The sequence below is a fragment of the Tachyglossus aculeatus genome, chromosome X3 (assembly GCF_015852505.1).
Source record: "Tachyglossus aculeatus isolate mTacAcu1 chromosome X3, mTacAcu1.pri, whole genome shotgun sequence".
Taxonomy (NCBI): domain Eukaryota; kingdom Metazoa; phylum Chordata; class Mammalia; order Monotremata; family Tachyglossidae; genus Tachyglossus; species Tachyglossus aculeatus.
Window position 1 is genome coordinate 14,035,122 of NC_052099.1, and position 22,351 is coordinate 14,057,472.

Here is a 22,351-nt window from a genome sequence, read left to right on the forward strand (position 1 = left end):
TCAATACTAGAGACGCCTTGATTCTTTTTTTTTTTTCCTTACACCTGTGATATGCTACAAATCGGTTCCCTCTGCCTTGTCTCCTCACGGGGAACGCAGGAATAATTCTGATCCACCTAACGGGAATGTTGGGAGAAATGCTCAGTTGCCTTGAAAATGTTCGTCTGCAAAGCGCGTAAGAATATAGCCCCTTTTCCAGTAAGTTTAGGAATATGTCTGGATGCTGGTGTCTGCTTTTAAGATAGTTGTTTGATGGGAATTGGGGCAGTGTAGTACTGATATCCCGTCGAGGCCCGCATTGTGTTTGGACGCAAATTGAAGAGAAATGTTGTATTTTTCTGCTGTCGGCCTCACTTTTTTCGTTTTTACGTCTCCTTGCAGCCGAATGCCTCATTTGTTTACCAAGGACATAGCCCTTGTCCAGCAGTTCTTTGATGCTTTATGTAAGGTAGGTGAATAAAAGTGGCAGGTTGGCGTTTTCTACCTGTCGGCGGTATCTATTGAGCGCTCACTGTGTGCAGGGCACTGTACTATTACTCTTATTTATTATTATTTATTACTCTATTTGTACATCTTTATTCTTATTATTTTATTTTGTTAATATGTTTTGTTTTGTTGTCCGTCTCCCCCTTCTAGACTGTGAGCCCGCTGTCGGGTAGGGACCGGCTCTATATGTTGCCGACTTGGACTTCCCAAGCGCTTAGTACAGTGCTCTGCACACTGGAAGCGCTCAATAAATACGATTGAATGAATGAAATACTGCAGAGCACTGCACTGTTACTCTGTTTCTTATTATTTATTACTCTATTTTATTTGTACATCTTTATTCTAATTATTTGATTTTGTTAATATATTTTGTTTTGTTGTCCGTCTCCCCCTTCTAGACTGTGAGCCTGCTGTCGGGTAGGGACCGGCTCTATATGGTGCCGACTTGGACCTCCCAAGCGCTTAGTACAGTGCTCTGCACATAGTAAGCGCTCAGTAATTACGATTGAATGAATGAAATACTGCAGAGCACTGTACTGTTACTCTCTTATTATTTATTACTCTATTGCCATCTTGTACTTCCCAAGCGCTTAGTACAGTGCTCTGCACACAGTAAGTGCTCAATAAAAACGATTGATTGATTTTGTACATATTTATTCTAATTATTTTATTTTGTTAATATGTTTTGTTTGGTTGTCCGTCTCCCCCTTCTAGCCTGTGAGCCCGCTGTCGGGTAGGGCCCGTCTCTATATGGCGCCGACTTGGACCTCCCAAGCGCTTAGTCCAGTGCTCTGCACCCAGTAAGCACTCAATAAATACGATCGAATGAATGAAATACTGCAGAGCACTGTACTATTACTCTCTTTATTATTATTTATTACTCTATTTGTACATCTTTATTCTAATTATTTTCTTTTGTTAATATGTTTTGTTTTGTTGTCCGTCTCCCCCTTCTAGACTGTGAGCCCGCCGTCGGGTAGGGCCCGTCTCTATATGGCGCCGACTTGGACCTCCCAAGCGCTTAGTCCAGTGCTCTGCACCCAGTAAGCGCTCAATAAATACGATCGAATGAATGAAATACTGCAGAGCACTGTACTATTACTCTCTTTATTATTATTTATTACTCTATTTGTACATCTTTATTCTAATCATTTTCTTTTGTTAATCTTTTTTGTTTTGTTGTCCGTCTCCCCCTTCTAGCCTGTGAGCCCGCTGTCGGGTAGGGACCGGCTCTATATGGCGCCGACTTGGACCTCCCAAGCGCTTAGTCCAGTGCTCTGCACCCAGTAAGCGCTCAATAAATACGATCGAATGAATGAAATACTGCAGAGCACTGTACTATTACTCTCTTTATTATTATTTATTACTCTATTTGTACATCTTTATTCTAATTACTTTCTTTTGTTAATCTTTTTTGTTTTGTTGTCCGTCTCCCCCTTCTAGACTGTGAGCCCGCCGTCGGGTAGGGCCCGGCTCTATATGGCGCCGACTTGGACCTCCCAAGCGCTTAGTCCAGTGCTCTGCACCCAGTAAGCGCTCAATAAATACGATCGAATGAATGAAATACTGCAGAGCACTGTACTATTACTCTCTTTATTATTATTTATTACTCTATTTGTACATCTTTATTCTAATTATTTTCTTTTGTTAATCTTTTTTGTTTTGTTGTCCGTCTCCCCCTTCTAGACTGTGAGCCCACTGTCGGGTAGGGCCCGTCTCTATATGGCGCCGACTTGGACCTCCCAAGCGCTCAGTCCAGTGCTCTGCACCCAGTAAGCGCTCAATAAATACGATCGAATGAATGAAATACTGCAGAGCACTGTACTATTACTCTCTTTATTATTATTTATTACTCTATTTGTACATCTTTATTCTAATCATTTTCTTTTGTTAATATGTTTTGTTTTGTTGTCCGTCTCCCCCTTCTAGACTGTGAGCCCGCTGTCGGGTAGGGCCCGTCTCTATATGGCGCCGACTTGGACCTCCCAAGCGCTTAGTCCAGTGCTCTGCACCCAGTAAGCGCTCAATAAATACGATCGAATGAATGAAATACTGCAGAGCACTGTACTATTACTGTCTTTATTATTATTTATTACTCTATTTGTACATCTTTATTCTAATTATTTTCTTTTGTTAATCTTTTTTGTTTTGTTGTCCGTCTCCCCCTTCTAGACTGTGAGCCCGCCGTCGGGTAGGGCCCGGCTCTATATGGCGCCGACTTGGACCTCCCAAGCGCTTAGTCCAGTGCTCTGCACCCAGTAAGCGCTCAATAAATACGATCGAATGAATGAAATACTGCAGAGCACTGTACTATTACTGTCTTTATTATTATTTATTACTCTATTTGTACATCTTTATTCTAATTACTTTCTTTTGTTAATCTTTTTTGTTTTGTTGTCCGTCTCCCCCTTCTAGCCTGTGAGCCCGCCGTCGGGTAGGGCCCGTCTCTATATGGCGCCGACTTGGACCTCCCAAGCGCTTAGTCCAGTGCTCTGCACCCAGTAAGCGCTCAATAAATACGATCGAATGAATGAAATACTGCAGAGCACTGTACTATTACTCTCTTTATTATTATTTATTACTCTATTTGTACATCTTTATTCTAATTATTTTCTTTTGTTAATCTTTTTTGTTTTGTTGTCCGTCTCCCCCTTCTAGACTGTGAGCCCGCTGTCGGGTAGGGCCCGTCTCTATATGGCGCCGACTTGGACCTCCCAAGCGCTTAGTCCAGTGCTCTGCACCCAGTAAGCGCTCAATAAATACGATCGAATGAATGAAATACTGCAGAGCACTGCACTGTTACTCAGTTTCTTATTATTTATTACTCTATTTTATTTGTACATCTTTATTCTAAGTATTTGATTTTGTTAATATGTTTCGTTTTGTTGTCCATCTCCCCCTTCTAGACTGTGAGCCCGCTGTCGGGTAGGGCCCGTCTCTATATGGCGCCGACTTGGACCTCCCAAGCGCTTAGTCCAGTGCTCTGCACCCAGTAAGCGCTCAATAAATGCGATCGAATGAATGAAATACTGCAGAGCACTGTGCTATTACTCTATTATTATTACTCTATTTGTACATATTTATTCTAATTATTTGATTTGGTTAATCTGTTCCGTTTTGCTGTCCGTCTCCCCCTCCTAGCCCGTGAGCCCGCCGTCGGGTAGGGACCGGCTCGGTATGGTGCCGACCTGGACTGCCCGAGCGCTCAATAAAGCGACTGAATGAATGAAATACTAAGCGCTCGGGAGGGTGCGGCGAAATGCCCGCCCGCCGCGCGTTTCCACTCCGGAGGACGGGCGTAGGGGTTTAGGGGTGACGCCGTTGTTCTTTTCCTCTCTCCGTAGGAAGAGCCTGACACCCGCCTGGCTATTCAGGAAGCTTTGTCTATGATGGTCGGGGCCTATAGCTCTCTGGAAGGAGCCCAGCGAACCTTGATGGAGGCCTTGGTGGCTTCAAAGCTAATAAAGGTAGCCACGCTTCCCGGAAACCCGGCTCGGGCACTCGAATTCCGACCGGCGGGGTTTCCGGCCGCCGTTTCCCGGCCCGCCGGGGGGGAGGGATGGCGTTTCCTGCCGCGGTTTCTCCCCCAGCGGGGATTTCGTTTGCGAGAGAAGGTAGCGCGGGGTTGCGAAGTGGGCCTGTCCTGTGGCGTGGATGCCTTTTTTTTAAATAATAATAATAATGAGGGTGGCATTTATTAAGCGCTTACTATGTGCAGAGCACTGTTCTAGGCGCAAGGTGATCAGGTTGTCCCACGCGGGGCTCCCGGTCTTAATCTCCGTTTTCCAGATGAGGTGACTGGGGCACAGAGAAGTGAAGTGAAGCAGCGCGGCTCAGTGGAAAGAGCACGCGCTTTGGAGTCAGGGGTCAGGGGTTCGAATCCTGGCTCCGCCACACGTCTGCTGTGTGACCTTGGGCAAGTCACTTCACTTCTCTGAGCCTCAGTTCCTTGCCTTCCAACAGGGTCATTGTAGTGCTGTGACTGTTCATTCATTCATTCATTTGTTCATTCAGTCGTATTTATTGAGCGCTTACTGTGGGCAGAGCACTGTTCTAAGCGCTGGGGAGGTTGCAAGGTGATCAGGTTGTCCCACGCGGGGCTCCCAGTCTTCATCCCCGTTTTCCAGATGAGGTGACTGAAGCACAGAGAAGTGAAGTGAAGCAGCGCGGCTCAGTCGAAAGAGCACGCGCTTTGGAGTCAGAGGTCAGGGGTTCGAATTCTGGCTCCGCCACACGTCTGCTGTGTGCCCTTGGGCAAGTCACTTCACTTCTCTGAGCCTCAGTTCCTTGCCTTCCAACAGGGTCATTGTAGTGCTGTGACTGTTCATTCATTCATTCATTCGTTCATTCAGTCGTATTTATTGAGCGCTTACCGTGGGCAGAGCACTGTTCTAAGCGCTGGGGAGGTTACAAGGTGATCAGGTTGTCCCACGCGGGGCTCCCAGTCTTAGTCTCCGTTTTCCAGATGAGGTGACTGAGGCACAGAGAAGTGAAGTGAAGCAGCGCGGCTCAGTGGAAAGAGCCCGGGCTTTGGAGTCAGGGGTCAGGGGTTCGAATCCCGGCTCCGCCACACGTCTGCTGTGTGCCCTTGGGCAAGTCACTTCACTTCTCTGAGCCTCAGTTCCTTGCCTTCCAACAGGGTCATTGTAGTGCTGTGACTGTTCATTCATTCATTCATTCATTCGTTCATTCAGTCGTATGTATTGAGCGCTTACTGTGGGCAGAGCACTGTTCTAAGCGCTGGGGAGGTTACAAGGTGATCAGGTTGTCCCACGGGGGGCTCCCAGTCTTCATCCCCATTTTCCAGATGAGGTGACTGAGGCACAGAGAAGTGAAGTGAAGCAGCGCGGCTCAGTGGAAAGAGCACGCGCTTTGGAGTCAGGGGTCAGGGGTTCGAATCCCGGCTCCGCCACACGTCTGCTGTGTGACCTTGGGCAAGTCACTTTACTTCTCTGAGCCTCAGTTACCTCATCTGTAAAATGGGGATTAAGACTGTGAGCCCCACGTGGGACAACCTGATCACTTTGTATCCCCCCAAGCGCTTAGAACAGTGCTTTGCACATAGTAAGCGCTTAACAAATGCCAACATTATTATTATTATTATTCTCTGAGCCTCAGTTCCTTGCCTTCCAACAGGGTCATTGTAGTGCTGTGACTGTTCATTCATTCATTCATTCGTTCATTCAGTCGTATTTATTGAGCGCTTACCGTGGGCAGAGCACTGTTCTAAGCGCTGGGGAGGTTACAAGGTGATCAGGTTGTCCCACGCGGGGCTCCCAGTCTTAGTCTCCGTTTTCCAGATGAGGTGACTGAGGCACAGAGAAGTGAAGTGAAGCAGCGCGGCTCAGTGGAAAGAGCCCGGGCTTTGGAGTCAGGGGTCAGGGGTTCGAATCCCGGCTCCGCCACACGTCTGCTGTGTGCCCTTGGGCAAGTCACTTCACTTCTCTGAGCCTCAGTTCCTTGCCTTCCAACAGGGTCATTGTAGTGCTGTGACTGTTCATTCATTCATTCATTCATTCGTTCATTCAGTCGCATTTATTGAGCGCTTACTGTGGGCAGAGCACTGTTCTAAGCGCTGGGGAGGTTACAAGGTGATCAGGTTGTCCCACGGGGGGCTCCCAGTCTTCATCCCCATTTTCCAGATGAGGTGACTGAGGCACAGAGAAGTGAAGTGAAGCAGCGCGGCTCAGTGGAAAGAGCACGCGCTTTGGAGTCAGGGGTCAGGGGTTCGAATCCTGGCTCCGCCACACGTGTGCTGTGTGACCTTGGGCAAGTCACTTCACTTCTCTGAGCCTCAGTTCCTTGCCTTCCAACAGGGTCATTGTAGTGCTGTGACTGTTCATTCATTTGTTCATTCAGTCGTATTTATTGAGCGCTTACTGTGGGCAGAGCACTGTTCTAAGCGCTGGGGAGGTTGCAAGGTGATCAGGTTGTCCCACGCGGGGCTCCCAGTCTTCATCCCCGTTTTCCAGATGAGGTGACTGAGGCACAGAGAAGTGAAGTGAAGCAGCGTGGCTCAGTGGAAAGAGCACGCGCTTTGGAGTCAGAGGTCAGGGGTTCGAATGCCGGCTCCGCCACATGTCTGCTGTGTGACCTTGGGCAAGTCACTTCACTTCTCTGAGCCTCAGTTCCTTGCCTTCCAACAGGGTCATTGTAGTGCTGTGACCGTTCATTCATTCATTCAGTCAGTCAGTCGTATTTATTGAGCGCTTACTGTGGGCAGAGCACTGTTCTAAGCGCTGGGGAGGTTACAAGGTGATCAGGTTATCCCACGGGGGGCTCCCAGTCTTCATCCCCATTTTCCAGATGAGGTGACTGAGGCACAGAGAAGTGAAGTGAAGCAGCGTGGCTCAGTGGAAAGAGCACGCGCTTTGGAGTCAGGGGTCAGGGGTTCGAATCCCGGCGCCGCCACACGTCTGCTGTGTGCCCTTGGGCAAGTCACTTCACTTCTCTGAGCCTCAGTTCCTTGCCTTCCAACAGGGTCATTGTAGTGCTGTGACTGTTCATTCATTTGTTCATTCAGTCGTATTTATTGAGCGCTTACTGTGGGCAGAGCACTGTTCTAAGCGCTGGGGAGGTTGCAAGGTGATCAGGTTGTCCCACGCGGGGCTCCCGGTCTTAATCTCCGTTTTCCAGATGAGGTGACTGAGGCACAGAGAAGTGAAGTGAAGCAGCGTGGCTCAGTGGAAAGAGCACGCGCTTTGGAGTCAGAGGTCAGGTGTTCGAATTCTGGCTCCGCCACACGTCTGCTGTGTGCCCTTGGGCAAGTCACTTCACTTCTCTGAGCCTCAGTTCCTTGCCTTCCAACAGGGTCATTGTAGTGCTGTGACTGTTCATTCATTCATTCATTCATTCATTCAGTCATATTTATTGAGCGCTTACTGTGGGCAGAGCACTGTTCTAAGCGCTGGGGAGGTTACAAGGTGATCAGGTTGTCCCACGCGGGGCTCCCAGTCTTAGTCTCCATTTTCCAGATGAGGTGACGGAGGCACAGAGAAGTGAAGTGAAGCAGCGTGGTTCAGTGGAAAGAGCCCGGGCTTTGGAGTCAGAGGTCAGGGGTTCGAATCCCGGCTCCGCCACATGTCTGCTGTGTGCCCTTGGGCAAGTCACTTCACTTCTCTGAGCCTCAGCTCCCTCATCTGTAAAAAGGGGATTAAGACTGTGAGCCCCACATGGGACAACCTTATCACTTCGTATCCCCCCATCGCTTAGAACAGTGCTTTGCACAGAGTAAGCGCTTAACAAATGGCATCATTATTATTATTATTAAGTGACTTGCCCAAAGTCACCCAGCTGACAATTGGCGGAGCCGGGATTTGAACCCATGACCTCTGACTCCAAAGCCCGGGCTCTTTTCCATTGAGCCACGCGAGGCCTCCTTGCCTTCCAACAGGGTCATTGTAGTGCTGTGACTGTTCATTCATTCATTCATTCATTCATTCATTCAGTCATATTTATTGAGCGCTTGCTGTGTGCAGAGCACTGGACTAAGCGCTTGGGAAGTCCAAGTCGGCAGCACCTAGAGACGGTCCCCACCCGACGGCGGGTTCACAGTCTAGAAGGGGGAGACAGACAACGAAACAAAACATATTACCAAAATCAAATAAATAGAATAAATGCGCGTATGTTATTATTAGTCTATTTATTTTACTTGTACATATCTATTCTATTTATTTGATTTTGTTAGCATGTTTGGTTTTGTTCTCTGTCTCCCCCTTTTAGACTGTGAGCCCACTGTTGGGTAGGGTCCGTCTCTATATGTTGCCGACTTGGACTTCCCAAGCGCTTAGTACAGTGCTCTGCACACAGTAAGCCCTCAATAAATACGATTGATTGATTGATTGTTAGAGAAGCAGCGTGGCTCAGCGGAAAGAGCCCGGGCTTTGGAGTCAGCGGGCGTGGGTTCAAATCCCGGCTCCGCCCGTTGTCAGCTGGGTGACTTTGGGCCGGTCACTTGGCTTCTCTGGGCCTCAGTTCCCTCATCTGGAAAATGGGGATGAAGCCTGGGAGCCCCCCGTGGGGCCACCCGATCACCTTGTGTGTCCCCAGCGCTTAGAACAGTGCTTGGCATGTAGTAAGCGCTTAACATCATCATCGTTATTATTATTATTATTAAATGGGGACGGAACCAACTTTTATTTCCTGTACCAAAGGGGTTGTTGCCGACCCAGTTGATTTGGCCAACACCAGCAGACGAGGCGGGCACCTCCCTGCCGCTTTACGAGACGTTTCTGCCTTCAGCCTGCCGTTTTTAGAAAGAAGGCAGATTTCTTTGTCGGCCCAAAGGGCAGGAAGGAATTTTCCTCTGGCCTCGGCCCTGATGGCTCTAAAGAGGCCCGGCCCCGGCCGAGCCAAACGGGCTGATGCTTTTCGAGGAGCGGTCTCTCGCTGCGACTGATGCTTCGTGGCCTGCCTGGGAGTATGACAGGTGCCCATCCTTTATTAGCCCAAAGGGGTTATCTGCTAATAAAATGGCCAAATCCTCAAACCTCTTTTGTAACTTTGTTGTTAGGCTATATATATATATATATATATATGTGTGTGTATGTGTGTGTGTGTATATATATATATATATATATCTATATATAAGAGAGAGAGAGAGATCTCTATATAGATATATAGATCTAATATATAGAGATATATATTTAATATATATGTAATATATATAATATGTAATGTATATGTACATATTAAATGTATATACATTGATATGTTTAATATGTGCATGTTGAATATTTGTACATTATATATAGATATATCTCTGTATATTAGATCTATATATCTCTATATATAGATATATAGAGATAGATATTTCTATATAGAGATATATAGATCTAATATATAGAGACATGTAGATCTCTGTATAGAGATATAGCGATCTATATATCTCTATATAGAGATATAGGCATATATAGATATATAGAGAGATCTAGATCTCTCTACATAGAGATATAGACATAGATATATAGAGAGATATAGATTTCCCTATAAAGAGATATAGCAATATCTATATCTCTCTACATAGAGATATCTATATCTCTCTATATATCTATATATGTCTATATATAGATATAGAGAGATATCTATATCTCTCTAATCTATATATGTCTATATATAAATATAGAGATATAGATCTATATATATTAGATATGTATCTTAATATAGAGATAGATATTATATATGTGTGTTGATATAGAGATATATATGTCTCTATCTATGTCTATATCTCTATAGAGATATATAGATCTATATATTAGATATATATCTCTATAGAGATGTATATTAGATATATATCTCGATATAGAAATACATATCTCTATCTCTATAGAGATAATATCTCTATATAGAGATATCTATCTCTGTAGAGATATAGAGATATCTATCTCTGTCTATATATATATATGTCTACATAAATCTGTATATATATATAGAGAGAGAGAGAGATATCTCTATCTCTATAGAGATAATATCTCTATATAGAGATATCTATCTCTGTAGAGATATAGAGATATCTATCTCTGTCTATATATCTATATATGTCTACATAAATCTGTATATATATATGGAGAGAGAGAGAGAGAGAGAGAGATTGAGAATTAGAGTTCTTTCCCACGCACTTGAGCCCAGAGTTTGGTTGGGACCGTGCATCCTTTCTTGGCCTCTTTCGGCCCCCCTCGCAAGGAGGTGAGTTTCACCCCCGGCTATTTCATTCCTTCATTCAGGCGTATTTAGTGAGCGCTTCCTGTGCGCAGAGCACTGTACTAAGCGCTTGGACGGTACGGCACAGCAACAAATCCAGGCAGTCCCTGCCCAGCAGCGAGCTCACAGTCTAGAAGGGGGGGAGACAGGCCTCAAATCGAGGAAACAGGCGGCGGCAGCATCAGTGTAAATAGCATTTTGGACACATACGACCCAGCGTCGCTCTTTTGGTAAGATTAAGCTTTGCTTAGCTATAAAAGCAACCAGTGCCATCGATGGGACCCTTATGAAGTGCTGACTCCTCGGGGCTTGGGATCGCACAGTCGAAATGAGTAGGCGTCCATTCATTCGGGGAAACCGACTCCCACCGATTCACCCTGCGGGGTTAGCGATCGCTGAGCCCATTTCAGCACCGGAAAGGGGAATCTTCTGTGACTACGACGAGGTGCTTCGGGGGCCCGATTTCGGAGCTCTGGGGTGGTTGGGATGCTTTTGACCCTTGGGATGCCAGGCAGCGGAGAGTTTGAGAGCGGGGAAGAAGCTGGGGTGGAAAGGCTCCCTTAGACCCTTTTATTTTTTCTTTTTGCGAGGCCGACGCCGGCTGGTATTATCGTTTACCCACCTGCAATTAGTAGAGAGCGAGGATTGTCGCAGCAGTAGAGCCCGGGGAACCGTAGAAAGTCGCCGCGCAGTTCCCCCCCCGCTTCGTTGGCCCGTACCGCTTCATTTTGATATTTTTTAAGGCGGGGGACCCTCGCAGTAGCCGTTCATTCATTCATTCAATCGTATTTATTGAGCGCTTACCGCGTGCAAAGCACTGTACTAAGAGATGGTCGACCGTCGGCAGAACGTCGTCTGTCCCCCGTGTTGTTGAGCGGGTCTCCGCGCGTGTGTCGTTATTATCCGTCTCCCGCTCCCGTCCTTCACGCCTTCAGAGCCGACGTGAGGGAAAGGCGGCCTCCGCGAATGAGGAGAACTTGGAATTGCGGGCGGCGGCGGAGGAGCCGAGGAAAATTTTGTCCTTTTGTCTTTCTCCCAGCCCGAAGTCCAAGTTCGCCAGGTGGCCGTGAAATTTGCCAGCACGGTGTTCCCCCCGGATCACATACCTTCCAGATACTTGCTGCTGCTGGCCGCGGGAGACCCGTAAGTCGTCAGTAATTAGTAGTAATAAAGATGGCGTTTATTAAGCGCTTACTATGGGCAAAGCGCTGTTCGAAGCGCTGAATTCACTCCTTCACTCAGTGGTATTTATTGAGCGCTGACTGTCACTAAACGCTTGGGAAGTCCCAAGTCGGCAACGTAGAGAGCCGGTCCCTACCCCACAGCGGGCTCACGGTCTAGAAAGGGGAGACAGACGACAGAACAAAACGTATTAACCAAATCAAATAAATAGAATAAATACGTACACGTAAAATAGAGTAATAAATATGTACAGGTAAAATAAATAGAATAATAAATCTGTACAAACATATATACAGGGGCTGTGGGGAGGGGAAGGAGGTAAGGCCGGGGGGATGGGGAGGGGGAGCGCCGGGGTGGCTGCAAGGTGACCAGTTTGTCCCCCGTGGGGCTCGCAGCCTTCATCCCCATTTTAATAGGAATAATAATAATAATGTTGGCATTTGTTAAGCGCTTACTATGTGCAAAGCAGTGTTCTAAGCGCTGGAGGGGGATACAAAGTGATCAGGTTGTCCCACATGGGGCTCATAGTCTTAATCCCCATTTTACAGATGAGGTAACTGAGGCTGAGAAGTGAAGTGACTTGCCCAAGGTCACACAGCAGACATGTGGTGGAGCGGGGATTCGAACCCATGACCTCTGACTCCAAAGCCCGGGCTCTTTCCACTGAGCCACACTGCTTAGGAATAATAATAATAACACTGGCATTTATTAAGCACTTACTATGTGCCAAGCACTGTTCTAAGCACTGGGGAAGCTACAAGATTATCACGTTGTCCCTCGTGGGGCTCACAGTCTCAATCCCCATTTTCCAGATGAGGTCACTGAGGCACAGAGAATAATAATAATGATGATGGCCTTTATTAAGCACTTACTGTGTGCAAAGCACTGTTTGAAGCGCTGAATAATAATGATGGCATTTGTTAAGCGCTTACTATGCGCAAAGCACTGTTCTAAGCGCTGGGGAAGCTACAAGATTATCACGTTGTCCCTCGTGGGGCTCCCAGTCTCAATCCCCATTTTCCAGATGAGGTCACTGAGGCACAGAGAATAATAATAATAATAGTGATGGCATTTATTAAGCGCTTACTATGTGCAAAGCACTGTCCTAAGCGCTGAATAATAATGATGGCATTTGTTGAGCGCTCACTATGCGCAAAGCACTGTTCTAAGCGCTGGGGGAGGGATAGAAGGTGATCAGATTGTCCCCCGGGGGGCTCGCAGCCTTCATCCCCATTTTAATAGGAATAATAATAATAACGATGGCATTTATTAAGCACTTACTATGTGCCAAGCACCGTTCTTATCGCTGGGGAAGCTACAAGATTATCAGGTTGTCCCTCGTGGGGCTCACAATCCCCATTTTCCAGATGAGGTCACTGAGGCACAGAGAATAATAGTAATAATAATAATAATAATAATAATGGCATTTGTTAAGCGCTTACTATGTGCAAAGCGCTGTTTGAAGCGCTGAATAATAATGATGGCATTTGTTCAGCGCTTACTATGTGCCAAGCACCGTTCTAAGCGCTGGGGAAGCTACAAGATTATCACGTTGTCCCTCCTGGGGCTCACAGTCTCAATCCCCATTTTCCAGATGAGGTCACTGAAGCACAGAGAATAATAATAATGATGGCATTTATTAAGCGCTTACTATGTGCAAAGCACTGTTTGAAGCGCTGAATAATAATGATGGCATTTGTTCAGCGCTTACTATGTGCCAAGCACCGTTCTAAGCGCTGGGGAAGCTACAAGATTATCAGGTTGTCCCTCGTGGGGCTCCCAGTCTCAATCCCCATTTTCCAGATGAGGTCACTGAGGCACAGAGAATAATAATAATAATAATAATAATAATAATAATAATAATGATGATGGCATTTGTTAAGCGCTTACTATGTGCAAAGGACTGTCCTAATCACTGAATAATAATAATGGCATTTGTTCAGCGCTTACTATGTGCCAAGCACTGTTCTAAGCGCTGGGGAAGCTACAAGATTATCACGTTGTCCCTTGTGGAGCTCACAGTCTCAATCCCCATTTTCCAGATGAGGTCACCGAGGCACAGAGAATAATAATAATAATGATGGCATTTATTAAGCGCTTACTATGTGCAAAGCACTGTTTGAAGCGCTGAATAATAATGATGGCATTTGTTGAGCACTTACTATGTGCCAAGCACTGTTCTAAGCACTGGGGAAGCTACAAGATTATCAGGTTGTCCCTTGTGGGGCTCACAGTTTCAATCCCCATTTTCCAGATGGTCACTGAGGCACAGAGAATAATAATAATAATAATGATGGAATTTATTAAGCGCTTACTATGTGCAAAGCACTGTTTGAAGGGCTGAATAATGATGACATTTGTTGAGCGCTTACTATGTGCCAAGCCCTGTTCTAAGCGCTGGGGAAGCTACAAGATTATCACGTTGTCCCTCGTGGGGCTCACAGTCTCAATCCCCATTTTCCAGATGAGGTCACTGAAGCACAGAGAATAATAATAATAATGATGGTATTTATTAAGCGCTTACTATGTACAAAGCACTGTTTTAAGCGCTGAATAATAATGATGGCATTTGTTGAGCACTTACTATGTGCCAAGCACTGTTCTAAGCACTGGGGAAGCTACAAGATTATCAGGTTGTCCCTTGTGGGGCTCACAGTTTCAATCCCCATTTTCCAGATGAGGTCACTGAGGCACAGAGAATAATAATAATAATAATAATAATAATAATAATAATAATGATGATGATGGCATTTGTTAAGTGCTTACTATGTGCAAAGCACTGTTTTAAGCGCTGAATAATAATGATGACATTTGTTAAGCGCTTACTATGTGCCAAGCACTGTTCTAAGCGCTGGGGAAGCTACAAGATTATCAGGTTGTCCCTCGTGGGGCTCACAGTCTCAATCCCCATTTTCCAGATGAGGTCACTGAGGCACAGAGAATAATAATAATAATAATAATGATGGCATTTATTAAGTGCTTACTATGTGCAAAGCACTGTTTTAAGCGCTGAATAATAATGATGGCATTTGTTAAGCGCTTACTTACTATGTGCCAAGCACTGTTCTAAGCGCTGGGGAAGCTACAAGATTATTAGGTTGTCCCTCGGGCTCACAGTCTCAATCCCCATTTTCCAGATGAGGTCACTGAGGCACAGAGAATAATAATAGTAATAATAATGATGGCATTTATTAAGCGCTTACTATGTGCAAAGCACTGTTTGAAGCGCTGAATAATAATGATGGCATTTGTTAAGCGCTTACTATTTGCCAAGCATGTTCTAAACGCTGGGCAAGCTACAAGATTATCAGGTTGTCCCTCGTGGGGCTCACAGTCTCAATCCCCATTTTCCAGATGAGGTCACTGAGGCACAGAGAATAATAATAATAATGATGGCATTTATTAAGGGCTTACTATGTGCTAAGCACTGTTTTAAGCGCTGAATAATAATGATGACATTTGTTAAGTGCTTCCTATGTGCCAAGCACTGTTCTAAGCACTGGGCAAGCTACAAGATTATCAGGTTGTCCCTCGTGGGGCTCACAGTCTCAATCCCTATTTTCCAGATGAGGTCACTGAGGCACAGAGAATAATAGTAATAATAATAATAATAATAATAATAATAATAATGATGGCATTTGTTAAGTGCTTACTATGTGCAAAGCACTGTTTTAAGCACTGAATAATAATGATGGCATTTGTTGAGCGCTTACTATGTGCCAAGCACTGTTCTAAGCGCTGGGGGAGGGATAGAAGGTGATCAGGTGGTCCCACGGGGGGCTCACAGTCGTCACCCCCCATTTTACAGATGAGGTCAAATTTGAGTTCCCCTTTCTCGGCGAGCCTTGCCCGACGTAGATTGAAATCCGGTTTTCAGTCTGCCGAGTTTGCGGGGAAATAAGGCGAGGCCTCTTGGGGACGAGTAGGTCGCCCGAAGCGCTCAGTTAATAACCACTGCCAACTGTAAATGAATGAAGCGGGGGTAGAAATAATATTTCCAGCAGGTCGACCGACCGGCGACAATCCGGGTGTCTTCAAACGGTAATACTTGCCCCCAAAAGTCCCTTCTCCAGCGTTTTGTGTCCCGTGAAATTGCCCCCTTTCCCCACGCTCCTGGACGCAGTGAAGCGAATAGCATTCATTCGTTCAGTCGTATTTATTGAGCGCCTGCCGTGTGCAGCGCACTGTGCCGAGCGCTTGGGAAGTCCAAGTCGGCAACAGGTAGAGACGGTCCCCGCCCGACAGCGGGCTCACGGGCTAGAAGGGGGAGCGTGGCGTAGTGGCTGGAGCCCGCGCCTGAGAGCCTGGAGGTCATGAGTTCGAATCCTGGCTCCGCCACTTGCCTGCCGGGTGACCTCGGGCGAGTCACTTCACTTCTCTGGGCCTCGGTTTCCCCGTCTGCCCAACGGGGATGGAGTCCGCCCCCCCCCCCCCCCACCGTGGGACGGGGACCGCGGCCAACCCGGTCGGCTTGTGCCCGCCCCAGCGCTTAGTACAGTGCCTGGCCCATAGTAAGCGCTCAACAGATGCCATGATAATAATAATTAATAATCAAATAAAATGAAGGTGTGCGTGGGATTAGAAGGAGGGCGGGTATTCCCAGGTTGTAACAGGCTAAGCCGGTCTAGGATGATAATCCTGGAACTTTTGTTAGCCCAGTGAGGTCTAGAGACGCCCCGTGTTTTTTCTTTTGGAAGTCATAGACCCCGAAGCGAGAAAGAAAGAAAGGAGTTAGCTTTTTCTTTTTCTACACCTGGCGTTATTCCCAGGTAGAGGCCTTGCCCGCGTTGGTGGAAAAAATATATATATGGCCCAGTGAGGTCTAGAGATGCCCCATGTTTTTTTATTTTGGAAGTCATAGACTCTGAAGCGAGAAAGGAAAAAAAGGAGTTAGCTTTCTTTTCTTTTTCTACACCTGGCGTTATTCCCAGGTAGAGGCCTTGCTCGCGTTGGTGGAAAATATATATATTGCCCAGTGAGATCTAGAGACGCCCCATGTTTTTTCTTTGGGAAGTCATAGACCCTGAAGCGAGAAAGAAAAAAAGGAGTTAGCTTTCTTTTCTTTTTCTACACCTGGCGTTATTCCCAGTTAGAGGCCTTGCCCACGTTGGTGGAAAATATATATATATATTGCCCATTGAGGTCTAGAGACGCCCCGTGTTTTTTATTTTGGAAGTCATAGACCCTGAAGCGAAAAAGAAAGGAGTTAGATTTCTTTTCTTTTTCTACACCTGGCGTTATTCCCAGGTAGAGGCCTTGCCCGCGTTGGTGGAAAATATATATATATTGCCCAGTGAGGTCTAGAGACGCCCCGTGTTTTTTCTTTCGGAAGTCATAGACCCTGAAGCGAGAAAAAAAGAAAGAAAGGAGTTAGCTTTCTTTTCTTTTTCTACATCTGGCGTTATTCCCAGGTAGAGGCCTTGCTCGCGCTGGTGGAAAATATATATATTGCCCAGTGAGATCTAGAGACGCCCCGTGTTTTTCATTTTGGAAGTCATAGACCCTGAAGTGAGAAAGAAAGGAGTTAGATTTCTTTTCTTTTTCTTCACCTGGCATTATTCCCAGGTAGAGGCCTTGCCCGCGTTGGTGGAAAATATATATATTGCCCAGTGAGGTCTAGAGACGCCCCGTGTTTTTTATTTTGGAAGTCATAGGCCTTGAAGCGAGAAAGAAAGAAAGAAGTTAGCTTTCTTTTCTTTTTCTACACCTGGCGTTATTCCCAGGTAGAGGCCTTGCCCGCGTTGGTGGAAAATATATATATTGCCCAGTGAGGTCTAGAGACGCCCCGTGTTTTTTCTTTTGGAAGTCATAGACCCCGAAGCGAGAAAGAGAGAAAGGAGTTAGCTTTCTTTTCTTTTTCTGCACCTGGCGTTATTCCCAGGTAGAGGCCTTGCTCGCGCTGGTGGAAAATATATATATATTGCCCAGTGAGATCTAGAGACGCCTCTTGTTTTTTCTTTTGGAAGTCATAGACCCTGAAGCGAGAAAGAAAGAAAGGAGTTAGCTTTCTTTTCTTTTTCTACACGTGGCGTTATTCCCAGTTAGAGGCCTTGCCCGCGTTGGTGGAAAATATATATATATATTGCCCATTGAGGTCTAGAGACGCCCCGTGTTTTTTATTTTGGAACTCATAGACCCTGAAGCGAAAAAGAAAGGAGTTAGATTTCTTTTCTTTTTCTACACCTGGCGTTATTCCCAGGTAGAGGCCTTGCCCGCGTTGGTGGAAAATATATATATATTGCCCAGTGAGGTCTAGAGACGCCCTGTGCTTTTTCTTTTGGAAGTCATAGGCCCTGAAGCGAGAAAGAAAAAAAGGAGTTAGCTTTCTTTTCTTTTTCTACATCTGGTGTTATTCCCAGGTAGAGGCCTTGCCCGCGTTGGTGGAAAATATATATATTGCCCAGTGAGATCTAGAGACGCCCCGTGTTTTTTCTTTCGGAAGTCATAGACCCTGAAGCGAGAAAAAAAGAAAGAAAGGAGTTAGCTTTCTTTTCTTTTTCTACATCTGGCGTTATTCCCAGGTAGAGGCCTTGCTCGCGCTGGTGGAAAATATATATATTGCCCAGTGAGATCTAGAGACGCCCCGTGTTTTTCATTTTGGAAGTCATAGACCCTGAAGTGAGAAAGAAAGGAGTTAGATTTCTTTTCTTTTTCTTCACCTGGCATTATTCCCAGGTAGAGGCCTTGCCCGCGTTGGTGGAAAATATATATATTGCCCATTGAGGTCTAGAGACGCCCCGTGTTTTTTATTTTGGAAGTCATAGGCCTTGAAGCGAGAAAGAAAGAAAGAAGTTAGCTTTCTTTTCTTTTTCTACACCTGGCGTTATTCCCAGGTAGAGGCCTTGCCCGCGTTGGTGGAAAATATATATATTGCCCAGTGAGGTCTAGAGACGCCCCGTGTTTTTTCTTTTGGAAGTCACAGACCCTGAAGCGAGAAAGAAAGAAATGAGTTAGCTTTCTTTTCTTTTTCTACGCCTGGCGTTATTCCCAGGCAGAGGCCTTGTCCGCGTTGGTGGAAAATATATATATTGCCAAGTGAGGTCTAGAGATGCCCCATGTTTTTTTATTTTGGAAGTCATAGACCCTGAAGCGAGAAAAGAAAAAAAGGAGTTAGCTTTCTTTTCTTTTTCTACACCTGGCGTTATTCCCAGGTAGAGGCCTTGCCTGCGTTGGTGGAAAATATATATATTGCCCAGTGAGGTCTAGAGACGCCCCGTGTTTTCTTTTTGGAAGTCATAGACCCTGAAGCGAAAAAGAAAGGAGTTAGATTTCTTTTCTTTTTCTACACCTGGCGTTATTCCGAGGTAGAGGCCTTGCCCGCGTTGGTGGAAAATATATATATATTGCCCAGTGAGGTCTAGAGATGCCCTGTGCTTTTTCGTTTGGAAGTCATAGGCTCTGAAGCGAGAAAGAAAAAAAGGAGTTAGCTTTCTTTTCTTTTTCTACATCTGGTGTTATTCCCAGGAAGAGGCCTTGCCCGCGTTGGTGGAAAATATATATATTGCCCAGTGAGATCTAGAGACACCCCGTGTTTTTTCTTTTGGAAGTCATAGACCCTGAAGCGAGAAAGAAAGGAGTTAGATTTCTTTTCTTTTTTTACACCTGGCGTTATTCCCAGGTAGAGGCCTTGCCCGCGTTGGTGGAAAATATATATATTGCCCAGTGAGGTCTAGAGACGCCCCGTGTTTTTTATTTTGGAAGTCATAGGCCCTGAAGCGAGAAAGAAAGAAAGGAGTTAGATTTCTTTTCTTTTTCTACACCTGGCGTTATTCCCAGGTAGAGGCCTTGCTCGCGCTGGTGGAAAATATATATATTGCCCAGTGAGATCTAGAGACGCCCCGTGTTTTTCATTTTGGAAGTCATAGACCCTGAAGTGAGAAAGAAAGGAGTTAGATTTCTTTTCTTTTTCTTCACCTGGCATTATTCCCAGGTAGAGGCCTTGCCTGCGTTGGTGGAAAATATATATATATTGCCCAGTGAGATCTAGAGACGCCCCGTGTTTTTTCTTTTGGAAGTCATAGACACAGAAGCGAGAAAGAAAGAAAGGAGTTAGCTTTCTTTTCCTTTTCTACACCTGGCGTTATTCCCAGGTAGAGGCCTTGCCCGCGTTGGTGGAAAATATATATATATATATATATATATATATATATTTTAATGGCTTTTATTAAGTGCTTACTATGTGCAAAGCACTGTTCCAAGCGCCGGGGAGGTTACAAGGTGATCAGGTGGTCCCGCGGGGGGCTCCCGGTCTTAATCCCCATTCTCCAGATGAAGTCTCTGAGGCCCGGAGAAGTGACGTGACTCTGCTGACAGTTGGCGGATCCAGGATTTGAACCCATGACCTCAGACTCCAAGACCCGGGCTCTCTCCACCGAGCCACGCTACTTCTCCGATCAAATAATTTGATTGGATTGACTTAGCCTGGAGAAGGGAAACCGGCCGTAGCCTCCGAAACCCGGAGGCCTCCAGGGCGTATCTTTCCGCGGGAAGGCAAAGCTTCGATTTCGGACGGGTTCGCGGTCGTGGATTTGGAATTCACTTCAGGTATAGTTGCAATTTAGGTCGAGAGGCGGGGGCCGTCAAATCTCTGGAAGGAAAAGGAACTCGTTCTACTGAGAACATCCCATCGAGTTTTCGATTTACGCGCAGAAAGCCCCCTTCCTCGGAACGGTAGGCCGAAGGAGGTATTCCCGCGGTCCGCACGCTAACCGAACACCATTCCCGTGTGTCCCTTCTCTTGAAAGACGCGAAGAAGTTCACGGAGAAGCCCAGCGCGTCCTGAGAACGCTTCCCGGAAAAAACGAAAAGGAGAGCGCCTCGAAGCAGATGCCCTCCTTCCCAGAAATGGTGCAATATATTCAGGAGAAGGTAACGTCTCTTACGTCAGGCGGCTTCCCGCAGCGAATGTAGAAGTTTTGTGCCTCTGCTTCCTTTGTATTCTTTCCCGACTGCGGTTTGAAAGGAAACGACAAAGGCAGACGAGAGGGGGACAGCGGCCGGGTTTTCAAAACTGAGGCCGCCGTAGTATGCGACGGTAGAGGGGGGAGAATTAGAGCGCTTACTCGGGGCGGGGGGAAGCACCAATTGTGCCCTGGTGGAAAGAGCATTGGCCCGGGAGCCAGAGGACGCGGGCTCTAATCCATGCTCCTCTGCTGTGTGACCTTGGACGAATGGCTTCACTTCTCTGTGCCTCCGTTTCCTCCTCTGGAAAACGGGGATCGAATCTTACTCCCTCCTAGTTAAGACTATGAGCCCCATGTGGGGCGGGGATTATGTCCATCCTGATAATCTTCTATTGAGCCCAGCTAATAATAGTTAATAATAATGATGGCGTTTATTGAGCGCTTACTATGTGCCAAGCTCCTCCCTCCTAGTTAAGACTATGAGCCCCATGTGGGGCGGGGATTATGTCCAACCTGATAATCTTCTATTGAGCCCAGCTAATAATAGTTAATAATAATGATGATGGCGTTTATTGAGCGCTTACCATGTGCCAAGCTACTCCCTCCTAGTTAAGACTATGAGCCCCATGTGGGGCGGGGATTATGTCCAACCTGATAATCTTCTATTGAGCCCAGCTAATAATAATAATAATAATGATGATGGCGTTTATTGAGCGCTTACTATGTGCCAAGCACTGTTCTAAGCGCCGGGGAGCTTACAAGGTGATCAGGTTGTCCCACGGGGGGCTCCCGGTCTTCATCCCCATTTTAGGCCCAGAGAAGTGAAGTGACTCGCCCAGAGTCACCCAGCCGACAGGTGGCGGGGCCGGGATTTGAACCCGTGACCTCGGACTCCAAAGCCCGGGCTCTTTTCCACTGAGCCCCGCTGCTTCCCCGTGTGATCTTGGACGAATCGCTTCTCTCTGCCTCCGTTTCCTCCTCTGGAAAATGGGGATCGAATCTCACTCCCTCCTAGTTAAGACTATGAGCCCCATGTGTATTGAGCCCAACACTTAATAATAATAATAATAATGATGATGATGACGACGGCGTTTATTGAGCGCTTACTATGTGCCAAGCACTGTTCTAAGCGCCGGGGAGGTTACAAGGCGATCAGGTTGTGTCACGGGGGGCTCACAGTCGTCATCCCCGTTTGACAGAGGAGGTCACTGAGGCCCAGAGAAGTGAAGTGACTCGCCCAGAGTCACCCAGCTGACAGGTGGCGGGGCCGGGATTTGAACCCGTGACCTCGGACTCCAAAGCCCGGGCCCTTTCCACTGAGCCACGCCGCACTTAGTCCAGTGCGGTAGCGAGTACCACGATGATTACTACTACGCTTTCGTCTCCATCCGAACTGCTACCGCGTGAATCCGAGGGCCTCTCCCGCCCCGGCCCGTCCGTCACTCGGCTGCCGGATCGTTTTTCTACGGAAACGTCCGGTCCGCGTTCCCCGACCCCTCAGGGACGCCCAGTAGCTGCCCCGGTTCCCCGGGCCGCGTCATTCGGGCGTCTAAATGACCGATTTCCCTCTCTTCGGGAACGGATCCGCCACGCGCGAGTCTTCCCCCCGGGCGGGCGGGCGAGCATCGGCGCTCTCCTCATCCGATTTGATGATCGGTGAATCCCTTCGTCCCAGTGGTAGTCACCAAGCCGGTAGGCGTAAACGGCGAACAAAGGGCGCGCGGCCGTCGGAACGGGCTTTTAATCGCTTCAAGTACTTCCAAGGATGAGGCGGCGGGGAGGGAGTCGGGAAGGGCGGCCCCAACCACGGCGTTATTGCCGCGGGGGATAGTCAAGATGGACAGCACAAAGGCGAAGCGGTGCGAAGGGCAGAGCGTTTAGCAGAGGGGTAGGAGGGTCACCCGTAAAGCCGAGGACTATAGGTGGGCCGCCGTGGTCGGGATAGGGATCGATTATCCCCCTCGAGCAGAGGCTTCCAGACGATCAAGCTTCCAAGCGGCGTAATTGAGAAGTCGTGCGCGTGGAGTTTCACCGGTAGTGCCATTTGCCAGTCGGTAAGAGAGTCGAGCGGGTCTTAAATG

At 47.0% G+C, this 22,351-nt stretch overlaps 1 protein-coding gene across 4 annotated transcripts in view; it reads left to right on the forward strand.

Annotated features, from left to right (window-relative positions):
- Window positions 1-22,351, forward strand: part of ECPAS (Ecm29 proteasome adaptor and scaffold) — a 134,197-nt gene that overhangs the window by 57,977 nt on the left and 53,869 nt on the right. For all 4 annotated transcript variants that reach the window (XM_038770203.1, XM_038770204.1, XM_038770205.1 and 1 more), the window contains 4 exons: window positions 382-448; window positions 3,831-3,953; window positions 11,225-11,328; window positions 20,112-20,235. In XM_038770203.1, the coding sequence (XP_038626131.1) occupies window positions 382-448; window positions 3,831-3,953; window positions 11,225-11,328; window positions 20,112-20,235 (418 nt within the window). The remainder of the gene's footprint in view (window positions 1-381; window positions 449-3,830; window positions 3,954-11,224; window positions 11,329-20,111; window positions 20,236-22,351) is intronic.